Source organism: Bubalus bubalis, chromosome 3 (genome assembly GCF_019923935.1).
Source record: "Bubalus bubalis isolate 160015118507 breed Murrah chromosome 3, NDDB_SH_1, whole genome shotgun sequence".
Taxonomy (NCBI): Eukaryota; Metazoa; Chordata; class Mammalia; order Artiodactyla; family Bovidae; genus Bubalus; species Bubalus bubalis.
The window spans coordinates 1,943,074-1,956,057 of NC_059159.1; the positions used below are offsets into that span (position 1 = coordinate 1,943,074).

At 42.8% G+C, this 12,984-nt stretch overlaps 1 protein-coding gene across 10 annotated transcripts in view; it reads right to left on the reverse strand.

Moving 5' to 3' along the window:
• The window catches only part of ABCA6 (ATP binding cassette subfamily A member 6), a 67,157-nt gene that overhangs the window by 26,181 nt on the left and 27,992 nt on the right, over positions 1–12,984 (reverse strand). For 8 of the 10 annotated variants that reach the window (XM_025279368.3, XM_025279367.3, XM_025279366.3 and 5 more), the window contains 9 exons: positions 11,115–11,225; positions 10,539–10,714; positions 10,112–10,231; positions 8,147–8,285; positions 6,792–6,882; positions 5,324–5,463; positions 3,068–3,184; positions 1,402–1,585; positions 234–400 (listed from right to left, as the gene is read on the reverse strand). In XM_025279368.3, coding sequence (XP_025135153.3) covers positions 234–400; positions 1,402–1,585; positions 3,068–3,184; positions 5,324–5,463; positions 6,792–6,882; positions 8,147–8,285; positions 10,112–10,231; positions 10,539–10,714; positions 11,115–11,225 — 1,245 coding nt within the window. The remainder of the gene's footprint in view (positions 1–233; positions 401–1,401; positions 1,586–3,067; positions 3,185–5,323; positions 5,464–6,791; positions 6,883–8,146; positions 8,286–10,111; positions 10,232–10,538; positions 10,715–11,114; positions 11,226–12,984) is intronic. The other 2 variants (XM_025279369.3, XM_025279371.3) reach the window with 2 other exon arrangements.

Below are 12,984 nucleotides of genomic sequence, written 5' to 3' on the forward strand. Positions count from 1 at the left end.
GGACCCTCAGGCGGACAGACTGGCAGGTCAGATGAGTTACACGGCAACTCAGTCTCCTTCCGGCTGTCCCAGCAGCTCCAAAGTCACAGACACGCATCACCCCTCACCAAGTTCTTTTCCATAGTGAGGTTTAAACGCCCATTTTACTTTCTTATAATTTGCTTCCCCCTACCTGTGCTATTTAACAATAAAAATCACTTTTTTATGGATTTAAATTTTGTTTTCCTGTTTACCTGTGTTATTGATGATCAATAAGCTGGTACGGGGGTCTTGGGGAAGTTGTCCCGGAGAGAGGAAATACAACTCAGGTTTAAACTCCAAATCAGTGGTTTCATTCAACACAGCATAGAATATGCTTTCCACTATCAAAGGGAACACTGCAACTCCAAACACGAACAGTCTATAAATACAGCAATATTACCATATGGACACCACTGTGACAGAACAGTGTTATTTATTCAGCCAGACATTTCACAAGTATTTGTTGAGTGCCATCTATAATTGGTGCTAAAATTTTGCAAGTCACACCTTCACATGCCGTGTGTGGGTGCATGCTCAGTCCTAAGTCGTGTCTGACTCTCTGTGACCCCATGGACTGTAGCCTGCCAGGCTCCTCTGTCCATTGGAGTCTCTAGGCAAGAATACTGGAGTGGGTTGCCATGCCCTCCTCCAGGGGATCTTCCCAACCCAGGGACTGAACCCGAGTCTGTTGCATTGGCAGGCAGGTTCTTAACTGCTGAGCCCCGAGGGAAGCCTGGCATTGCGATATAAACACAGGCTATCCCACTATGAAAGTTAAACGGACATGTGGAGAAGGCTGCTCAAGCCCTAACGTCAGGTGTTCCCACTGTGGGTATAACCAAACTCGACATTCACCTGTCCCCTGGCAGGGATGCTGCTGGGGGTACTGTGTTCTAGGATTTTTGTTTGCTTGTCCGCTTTTTTAGATCCAAAATAACAATTTAATTTTTGTTCTTTTTAAAATTCTTTTCCAGTATAGGTCATTACAGAGTAGAGCTCCCTGGGCTGCATGGCAGGTCCTTATCAGTCATCTATGTTTCATGTAGTACTGCGTGCGTGTTCATCCCAAGCTCCAATTTACCCGCCACCCCCAACACTTCTCCTTTGCTAACTGTAACAAGTTAGCAAACTCTGCTTCTGTTTTGTAAATAAGTTCATTTGTACCTTTTAGAAGATTCTACAGATAAGTGATATGGTATATTTGTCTTTCACTTTCTTCCCTCACTACGACAATCCCTAGGCTCATCTGCTGCTGTAAATGACATTATTCAGTTTTTTATGGCTGAGTAGTATTTCATCATATTCTAGTTTCAGATTCCCCCCCCGTTTAACCCTCTCTTGACACTCACTGTCTAAGAAGCCACGTGCCCCTATACTCACAGGGTCAGAAGCCCTTTCTTTCCTCGTCTTAACTGTAAGAAACGGAGCCGTGCCATCGCCCAGAACTGCAGCCTCCAGAGGCCAGCGACGCTCATGGCCTTCTGCATCTCGGGGGCAGAAGGGCAAGGTGGATCCATCTCATGCAGCCGTCCTGTGTCCCTGCTCATCTCCACTTGTTCAAAATCTACACACACGTGCACACACACAGAATACACACACATTACTAACGGCATCATGGGCACCACAGCTTTCTCTTTGTAACAATATTAAACATGGTTTTAGAATGTTTGTGGTTACAAAGCAAAGAAGGTTGGAAGCAAATCAGGTGCATGATGCCCACATTCAATAAACTCAGTGGGGAAAATACGGTGAATTCATACCAAACGTGGAACTCAGGAAAGATGATCACAGTATGCCCAATCTTTGAAAAGACAGAGAAGGTCCCATATGTGACAATATTCTGAGGAATTTCAAGAAATCTCTTCCACAGGAACACCCAGTCATGGATGCCTAAATATCTACTTAAAATTTTATGCGGAAAAATTGTCAGATCTGAAACCACCAGATCGGTACCTGATTCCCAAATACATGCCGTACAAGCAGCATGATTTGGGACAAACCATTTACCTGCTGTTTGGCCTGATTTTCTCACGTGTAAAAGTGTGCCCATGGCATCTGTCACAAAGGTTATTTTGTTGTTAGTCGCTCAGTTGTGTCCGACTCTTTGCAACCCCAAGGACTGTAGCCCGTCAGGCTCCTCTGTCCATGGGATTTCCTGGGCAAGAATACTGGTGTGGGTTGCCATTTCCTTTTCCCGGGGATCTCCCCGACCAGGACTGAACCCACACATCCTGCACTGCAGGAGGATTCTTTACCCCTGAGCCATCTGAAAAGCCCATAAAAGTTCTTATAGGAAGGTAATTGCAATATAGCCACACGTCCATCAAAGTGTCTGCCATAAAGGCTGCAGAATGACAGCTCTTTTTGTCATTGTCTGTTAAAACACACGTTGGGCTTCCGTGGTGGCTCAGTGGTAAGGAATCTGCCTGTCAATGCAAAAGACCCATTGATTGAACCCAGGGTTCAATCCCTGGGTTGGGAAGATCCCTTGGAGAAGGAAATGACAACCCATTCCAGTATTCTTGCCTGGGAAATCCCATGGACAGAGGAGCCTGGTGGGTTACATAAAGTCCATGGGGTCACAAAGAGTCAGACATGACTTAGCGAATAAACCGCCACCACCACCAAAACACACCTTAGGAGATTATTGAATCCTTTTCCCCATTAAGGCTCAATGAAATTCTGCATATGAACAAGGTAAGGGCAATCTTGACAAGAAATATCTGCTCAGACTTCATGACCCTGATGGAGAGCCTCTGACATCCTCAGAGAATCCAAGAAGCAGGGATTCTCTGGGAGAGGAGACAGCAGCTAAAAGAAGAAGCAACTCATTTCTGAAGGGAAGTCTGGGATGCGCCAAGAAGGGACCTGTGTTTAGTCCTGGTGATTACGTGAGGAAAAGGCTGACAGCCCTTCCCAAACAGCACAATCAGATCTGGACTGTGCCTCGTTCTTGGTGAGAGCCACACACAAGATACTCTAGACACTAAGCTGACACACGACCATTTGCAAATTGGTCTCCCATGACGCATACGAATGGACGTACCTTGCTCAGCCATTGAGTTTCCCTCCAGTTTCGTGAAGACTTCATTCAGAGTTGATGTGGAAACCTCATAACTCATCACACCCAGGCTGCAATCCTCATCAAGGTCACTGAAAAGGTCTAAGGCAACAGGAGGGGACAGAGACATCTGAATACCACGTCGACAACTAAGCCTAGTGAATGGACACTATCTGAACGATGATGCCGAATGTTGTGCAGAAGCCCCCTTCTTTGGAGGCAAAATTTCAGCAGGGTGCACTCCCTCTGTGACATGAAGAGGGAGGCCCACCTCGTGCACAAACCCTCTGCATCCACTGTCTGCCTACAGCTCACAATGCACCCACAAACTTCGAGGAAAGATGAGCGATCAGAGAGAGCACCACCTTCTCACCAACGCCCCATAAATCAACTGTCACCCCTCAAATTACCATCACCCCTCAAATCACCATCGCCCCACAAATTACTATGGCCCCTCAAATCACCATCGTCCCACAAATAACCGTGGCCCCACAAATCTCCATGCCCCCTAAAATCACCATCACCGCACAAATGACCATCACCCCTCAAATCACCATGGCTCCTCAAAACACCGTGCGCTTCTGCCTCTATTCCTGACTTTCCTTCCGGGTGGTCTGCAGCTCCTCCCACCCAAGGCCGCCTCTTTGATTTGGGTCCTGAACCCCTTCCCCTCTGGGGCTCTCAGGGACCTCCCCAATTACCTCCTCCTTTTATCTCCGGCATCATCAGCGTCTGCAAGTACTAGGCCATCCCAGATCACACGCCCAAATGCTGTAAGGTCACCCACTGAGCAGAGACGCGTGTGCATGCACACGACAAGCAACAGCGAAACAAACAGACTCTGCCCCTCCCACACGAGTGCATTCATTACTCCAAAGATCGGTCTCTTCTGCAGTCTTCCATTAGTCACTCCTATTCACACATAACCTGCTGCTGCTGCTGCTAAGTCACTTCAGTCGTGTCTGACTCTGTGCGACCCCACAGACGGCAGCCCACCAGGCTCCTCTGTGCCTGGGATTCTCCAGGCAAGAACACTGGAGTGGGTTGCCAATTCCTTCTCCAATGCATGAAAGTGAAAAGTGAAAGTGAAGTCGCTCAGTCGTGTCCGGCTCTTAGCGACCCCATGGACTTCAGCCTACGAGGCTCCTCCGTCCATGGGATTTTCCAGGCAAGAGTACTGGAGTGGGGTGCCATTGCCTTCTCCATTCTCCAATGCAATCCCTATCAAATTACCAATGGCATTTTTTCACAGAACTAGGACAAAAATTTCACAATTCATACGGAAACACAAAAGACTCCAAATGGACAAAGCAGTCTTGAGAAAGAAGGATGGAGCTGGAGAAATCAACCTTCCTGACTTCAGATTATACTACAAAGCTACAGTCATCAAGACAGTATGGTACTGGCACAAAAACAGAAATATAGACCAATGGAACAAGATAGAAAGCCCAGAAATAAACCCATGCACCTAGGGGTACCTTATTCTTGACAAAGGAGGCAAGAATATACAACAGGGCAAAGATAGCCTCTTCAGTAAATGGTGCTTGGAAAACTGGATAGCTACATGTAAAAGAATGAAATTAGAAGACTTCCTAACACATAACCTACACAAACCCAAATGCTACCCTTATATCCCTGCCACCTGCCCAGAAGCTATTGTTTTCAAGCATCAGTGATTCCAATTTTCTTCTTAATTCAATGCATACGTTTTCTTGGCAGGGGGAGTTGTTTGTTTTTATTCTTTTAACTTGGTCTCCCTCTTTTTAAAATTTAGTGACATTCAAAGCTGTTGACTATATCCTCCTTCTGGAAACATTTTCTCCCTTGAGTTAATAAGAACAAATTCCTGTTTCTCCTTCAACTGCCCTGGGGTGCTCCGGATTTCCACCACGCTCTGACCCATCCTCCACTCTCTGCCGAGGGTTCAGTCCTGTGTCACCTTCTCAGTAATCCAATCCCTTGCATTAAATCCATCTAATATGCAGATTCAATTGATTCAACCCAAATCACTGAATGAGTGATTCCCAGATTCAGCTCTCACTCTGCTCTCTGAATTCCTGTATCCCATAACCAGCTATACGCTTGGCCGTTGGACAGCTCCACTTGGAAGTTCTCATCTCAGCTTCAGCGCCTTAAGAAACCAAACCCCAAACAAAACCCAAATCCACCACATATGAAGGCTGTAACAACGGTGTGAGCACTTGTTTCCACGTTCGTCCCCTTGTACTTGTACCAAATTACCTGGAAATTTATTTGTCCTTTCCGCAGGCAATGTATACACAAGCTTTTCTTTGCTTTCCGTTTTCAATTTAGCATCAGGGATGTGGTGATTAATGAGGGATGTTATTTTTTCTGGATCACATGTTTCATTTCTGTACAAACTAATATGTAAAAGGAAAGACATTTCATTTGTGTTTTCTCTACCGCTGCCACAAAAACAGAGCTCTTGTCAGATTTCTAGCCTTTGTGTATTAGTTTACTTGGCTTTAGGGAGCAAACAAATGAGGAAATAACAACAGTAATAACAATGTCATCAGTTTGGAAAATCTTGGGATCTATATATACAGAGACATATCAGCTCAAAACAACTCCAAGTACACAAAAGTAAATACTGCGATTAAAATGATATATCAAGTATGAGAGAAACACAGACAGACAGGAACATTAGGCAGGAGATTTCTTAGGGAAAATAATTATTACACCAGACTGTGCAGATGTTAGAAAACTAGTGTCTAATAGGGAAATCTGCCCTTCACACATGTTTTGTTTCATCATCAAAGTTTTTTCCAAAAAGTATTGGTTTGGCCTGGACACACTTGCTGGTTGGAGTGTCTTTGTCTCCACTCTTTGTCTCCAGATTTCCTCCCTGTTGACGATAGCTTCTAGAAGGACTTGACTTCGTGTCCTGTGAAAGGATGGCATCTACCCGAGCACTGCATGGGTCAGCTGAGGAGATTCAGGGCAGGAAAAGGTCAAGGCCTGTCAGACCACCCACGGCCTCAGCCTGGATGGGGGTCCATGAGGTTAGACCACACACTGCCTCAGCCTGGATGGGGGTCCATGAGGTTAGACCACACACGGCCTCAGCCTGGATGGGGGTCCATGAGGTTAGACCACCCATGGCCTCAATCTGGACAGGGGTTCAGGAGGTCAGACCACTCACAGCCTCAGACCGGACTGGGATCCATGAGGTCAGACCACACACGGCCTCAGCCTGGATGGGGGTCCATGAGGTCAGACCACCCATGGCCTCAGCCTGGACAGGGGTTTGGGAGGTCAGACTACCCACAGCCTCAGTCGGACAGGGGTCCATGAAGTCACACCACCCATGGCCTCAGCCTGGACGGGGGTCCAGGAGGTTAGATCACATACGGCCTTGGCCTGGACAGGGGTCCACGACGTCAGGCCACCCACGGCCTCAGCCTGGACGGGGGTCCAGGAGGTTAGACCACCCACAGTCTCAGCCTGGAAGGGGGTCCGGGAGGCAGTCATCAGTCTGCCAGGGCTTCTCCCTTTGAAATCTGCCCCGTCCTCAGCGCTGGTGAAGATGCAGGCGACAAGAATACAGAGGAGCACGCGGCAGACACGGACCAACCCAGCTGAGCGAGCTGAAGCGTGAGATCCCAGTCTCTCTCAGGGCGGCCTACCTTGGAGACAGCCCATCAATGAAGATGTGTCTACAGAGCCAGGCCACCCCCAGTGCCTTTACCTTAGGTGATAGCCGAGACCCCATCTTCGCTTCAAAAAGACAGACGAGCCTGCACACTTCAGCCTCCCATTGGACAGGATCACTTTCCTATCTGAGCAGAAAGAAGCGAGAGAGGGAAGATGGGGTCATCACCTTCTCACTGTGTGGAAAAAATGGGGGGCGGTGCCAGGACTCAGATTTCCAAAGAAGAAGTGTCCTGCGGGGCCTAACTCCATCTCATGGGCTTTTAAAAACATGAAACGTGCACTGAAATGCACGCATTTAAAATGAGCTTCTGCCAGCCTGGAAGGGAGGCGGTTTGGAGGAAAAAGGATACACGTGTATGTACGGCTGAGTCCCTTTGCTGTTTGCCTGAAACTATCGCAACACTGTTAATCGACTATACCCCAACACAAAATGATCTCAATGTTTAAAAAAATTTAAAACTATTATTGTGTATAAAATAAAGTTAAAAGTAAATAAAATGAGCTTCTGCATGGGAGAATGGATAAATGCATGTTTTGAACTGTGGTGCTGGAGAAGACTCTTGAGAGTCCCTTGGACTGCAAGGAGATCCAACCAGTCCATCCTAAAGGAAATCAGTCCTGAATATTCACTGGAAAGACTGATGTTGAAGCTGAAACTCCAATACTTTGACCACCTGATGCAAAGAGCTGACTCATCAGAAAAGATCCTGATGCTGGGAAACACTGAAGGCAGGAGGAGATGGGGATGACAGAGGATGAGATGGTTGGATGGCGTCACTGACTCAATGGAGATGAGTCTGAGCAAGCTCCAGGAGTTGGTGATAGACAGGGAGGCCTGGCGTGCTGCAGTCCATGGGGTTGCAAAGAGTCAGACACGACTGAGCGACTGAACTGAACTGATATGTTTGGCTGAATTTCTCTGCTGTGCAACTGAAACTATTACAAAACTGCTCAACTATACTCCAATAGAAGAAAAAAAGTTAAAAAATTAAATTAATAAAAAAATGAGCTTCTGCATTGCAGTCTACTTCAGTGGCCTCTGATACTTCTTGAAAAAAAATAAACAAACCATAAATTCCATAAGCATATTTTCTACTATGAATGATAAAAAATGAGTGGACATTTTTCAACCAAATAGACATAAAAGACTGGGATGCTGAAATTAATCAAGAGCTGATCTGAAAAGCTGTCAACACGGTTTTTCATTAGCGCTCACAGTCCAGCATATGCAGAGCTGGTGAGGAATTCTACAGTGGGACTAGATGGCAGTCATTCCCGGGATTCCTGTACAATATAGACACACTGAGGGAACAAGAGCAGCAATCTTGCCCTGGGAATCCATGTCTCCCAAATTCTTCATCGTCAGACTGAGGTAAAAGTGACAGTTACCAGCCAGCATGTCCGCTTCATCCATCAAGTTGGTGCTCAAGAGGATCACGCGGTCTGCTTTGCGCTCCCTGAGCAAGTTCCATACTCGGTGCCTTGAGAAAGGATCCAATCCCGCAGTTGGCTCATCTAATAGCAAAACCTACAGTGGATGAAGATATAGACACCATTTCTCTTGACCTTGTTAATTGTCTCCACGGTAGAACATGGGAAACAATAAAAACCGTGCCAAATAATGACTGCCCACCACTTGTATCCAATATATTAACACTCATGGCTACACACAGTATGGTCTCTCTGGATACTTTATAATGAAAACTCGATCACTTTCAGGGGTGAAAGAAGAGCTTCATTCTTTGACATTGGTCTTAGTATTTTTTTGGATATGCCTCCTCAGCCAAGGGAAGCAAAAGCAAAAGTAAATGAATGGGACTGCATCAAGCTCAAAAGCTTTTGCAGGGACTTCCCTGGCAGTCCAGTGGTTAAGACTCTGCATTTCCAATGCAGGGGACACAGGTTTGATCCCTGGTTGGGGACCAAGCTCTCACAGGCCATGTGGTGTGGCCAAAAAATTAAAAAATACATAAGAATAAATTCTAAAATAAAATAGATAACTGAAATAACTATAAAAACAAAATAAAACATTTTTGCAGGGGGAAGGAAACTAACAAAAAACCCAAAAGGCTGCCTACCATGTGGGAGAAGATATTCGCAAATGATTTGACCAATAAGAAATTAACATCCAAAATATACAAAGGACTCACACGATTCTACATAAAAAAAAAATAACCTGATTACAAAATGGTCAAGGGATCTGAACAGACATTTTTCAAAGAAGACATATTTATAGCCAACAGACACATGAGCTACTCAACATCAGTAACCATCAGGGAAATGAGTGAACATCAGAACCACAATGAGATATCACTCGCACCTGTCTGAATGGCTATTATCCAAAAGACAGTGAATAACAAATATTGGTAAGGACGCGGGGAAAGCAGGACTCGGGGAAAGCAGGACGCAGGGAAAGCAGGACGCTTGTGCACGGCTGCTGGGAATGTCCATTGGTGCAGTCACTGTGGAGAACAGTGTGGGGTTTCCTCAAAAGCTGAAATAAAAATAGAACTACCATACAATCCAGAAATTTTACTTCAGCATTCTTCCAGAAAAAAACACAAAAAAAACCCAAAACACTAATTCAAAAAGACACATGTATCCTTATATTCACTGCAGTGTTATTTATAGTAGCCAAGATATGGAAGCCACCTAAATGTCCATCGATAGATGAATGGATAAAGAAGATGTGGCATATATATATGTGTGTGTATATATATATATATATATAGTGGAATATTACTCAGTCAAACACACAATGAACGCTTGGATTTGTGACAACAGGGATAGACCTAGAGGGTACTGCACTAAGCAGAAGTCAGAGAGAGAAAGACAAATGCTGCATGATCTCATTTACATGTGGAATCTAAAAATCAAAGCAAACTAGCAAACAGAGCAAAACAGAAACAAACTCACAGGTAGAGAGAAGAAACACGTGGTTGCCAGAAGGGAGCGGGGTGGGATGAATGAAATAGGCGAGGAAGATTAAGAGGCAGCAACTTCCAGTTACAAAGTAAATGAGCCCCGTCAAATGTGCTGCATGGGGCATAGAGTCAATAATCTTTCAGTTACTTTACACAATGGCAGACGGCTAGATTTATCGTGGTGGTCATTGTGTAATGCACAGGAATATTACATCACTGTGCCGGGCACCTGGAAGTCACGTAGTGTTGTAGGTCAGTTATGTTTCAAGAAGGACGAGAGAAAGAAGAGGAAGAAGGAGGAGGGGGAGGAATCATCTGTGTATACAGTAAAATGTTTTTATTACACACACACACACACACACACGCACGCACACGAGCTGGACCTTGTCCTGACGCTCACTCTGCAATCCTCACGTATAATCTCACTTACTTGAGGATCTCCTAAAAGGGCAATCCCAATGGTCAGCTTTCTTTTTTGACCTTCACTTAAAAGTGTAGCAAGATTATCCTGAATGTTCTGTATGTCCAATTCCAGTAAAACTCTTTGTACCTAGACAAGAAATATACAAAGCTTGAAATCCAAGATGATTCATACTATATGGAATCGGTAGCCATTTCCTTCTCGAGGGCTTCTTCCTAATCCAGGGATCAAACCCAGGTCTCCCACATTGCATGTGTATTCTTTACCAGCTGAGCCACCAGGGAAGCCTATATATATATATATATACACATATACATATATATAATATATATTAAAGGGTCTCACTGCCTGCATTTCATTTATAAGAGAGCAGTAAACCACTGATTTAACTTGGCAAATGTTCGGCAGTTCAGAGACTCTGAGCACACCCGTGTACCTCTTGCTCCACGTCCTTTGGCTGAATTCCTTTTATTTTTGCAAACAGCCTGAGGTTCTCCTTTACAGTCAGCATGTCAAACTGAACATTGAATTGAGGACAAACACCAGTTATCTTTCGGATTTCCTCCAAGTCTTGCATTTCGGAGAGATTTTTATTATAGATGGTAACTGATCCTAAGAAGTTAAAAATAATTTAACATTGGTGAGATAATACATTTTATTAACGTCTGTAGATCTTATTTAGGAAAATATTGGCATATATTCAGAAGTATCTAAAATGATGATTTTATAATTTATTAACAACCATTAACTACTCTCAGCATAAACAGATGTTGAGAATACTGTATACACAATATCTCCCCTGAAATATCACACAGCATTGAAGATCAGGATTTTCATGAAAATTTGGGAAATTGAAAATATATATAAAATCATGTAGTTTTGGTAAACGGCTTTAGATAAACGAACATCACTTCCTCTAAGGCGGTTAAATTACAACCTGAAAACAAAAAAGGCACACAAGGCCTCATTCTGCGCTCAGGCTGCCCGCCTTTGGGAAGCATCGTTTGCGCACCTGCTGTTGGAACAGACGACCCACTAAGGATGCGCAGCAACGCCGATTTGCCAGCCCCACTGTGACCCAGAACTGCCGTGATCTGACCTTCATAGATGTCAAAGGACAAGCCTATTTTCAGAACAAAACATCAGCATTATAAATAAGAGGGCAATAGATAGGGCTGTTTCTAAAAACAGAACAAGACACTTTATGTTAACTGTGTATTTGAAGCATTTCAACAGTTTAAAATACATAATATTCAGTATTTTTCTGGTTGCTAAAATAATATCTTTACTGTAGAATATTTGAGAAATAAATACAATCACTTAAGACAAAAACCAACCATAATTCCCAATAGCCATATTATAATACATTTGCATCATGTGTATATTTGCATATATGAATATGTAAATATATTTATAAACTTTGTACTCTATTTTTTTCTAGGCTGCCTTTTCAAATATTTAATCATAAACCTTTTTCATAGCATTAATTATCTTTTAAAACACATTCACCAAAAATCTGTATTTCACCTTAACTCCATTTTTCTATTCTTTTGTTAAAAGTATTGTGTTTTCATGTCAATAGAAAAATCATTTAGCTAAAAATTCTTTGAGATATTATTTTTTCTTTATTTGCTTTACCACCATGTGAAATCCAAACTTCATTACAGAAAGTTGTTGAACAGAGCAAGATGAAATTCTTAAGAATCTTGTAAAATATTGTGTCTAAATGATCAAGTTCTTTCAATTAAAATAAGTGACCTACTTTCTAATAATATTGAATTTAATGACTGGACTGAAATTTCAGTTCATCTATTTTCTATCTAGATGATAGACAAAACTTTATAAGGACAATTTACTCAGCTATTAAATATACTAGTAAAAATAATTATAAGAGAAAATTCTTCCTGTTGTAATCAAATCCATTAAACCCTCACTTGCAATTTGACTAAAAGATTCTAAAGGTCATTGGAAGAATAAACTCAAATGATTAGGAAAATCTACAGAATAGTAACAGATCAGTCTTGGCTGCAAGATATTAAAATATACTTGAGAACCATAATAATTAAAATATTAGTTTTACCAGTGGAGAAAATGTAATAAATAAAATAATATATTATTGGTCTAGAATACACTGACCAATAGAATCAGAAAGAAACCTGAACTGGACCAAAGTCAAGATAAGAAATTAAAATCAATGAAACAAGCTTTCGAATCTGTCAAAAATATGAGTTAATTAATAAACAATATTGAGAAAACTAAAGAAGCACACTAACACATCTTATGCTTGTTGTTTTTAAAGGGGAAAGGTCAGTGTTTTCAAGGATAAAAGTGACGCTAATTACACAAATGATCTGAAAAAAGAAACGGAAGCCTCAGTTTCCTCAGATGTAAAGTGGAAGAGAAGTCAGCATCTCACGGGTGAAAGGAAAAAGTCCAGGCGTGTCACTGAGCATTGTTCTCAGCACACTAGGTGCTCAGTAAACCTTGAGTGTTCGTTGCTACTATTATTTCTGTTGTTAATAACTGCTTGTGGGAGTATGAATTTTTATAATCTTGGAAGGAAATGCTTAGGTACTTGAACCAAGAATCTTAAAAATATGGACCCATTTGAATAATTTTGTTTCTAGAAATTTTTATTCAGGAAGTTATTAACAATCTTTACAAAGATTGAGCAAGGATGTTCACAATAGTGTTTTTATGACAGTGTAGAAACTGAAAACAACTGAATTTCATACACAAGTGTGTGAGTTCAGTAAATAATGGTATCCATAGAAGGGAATGCTGTTTAACTCTATAGACTGTTGCTGTTCTTCAGTGCTAAGCCGTGTCCGACTCTTTGCGATCCCATGAACTGCAGCACGCCAGGCCTCCCTGTCCTTCAC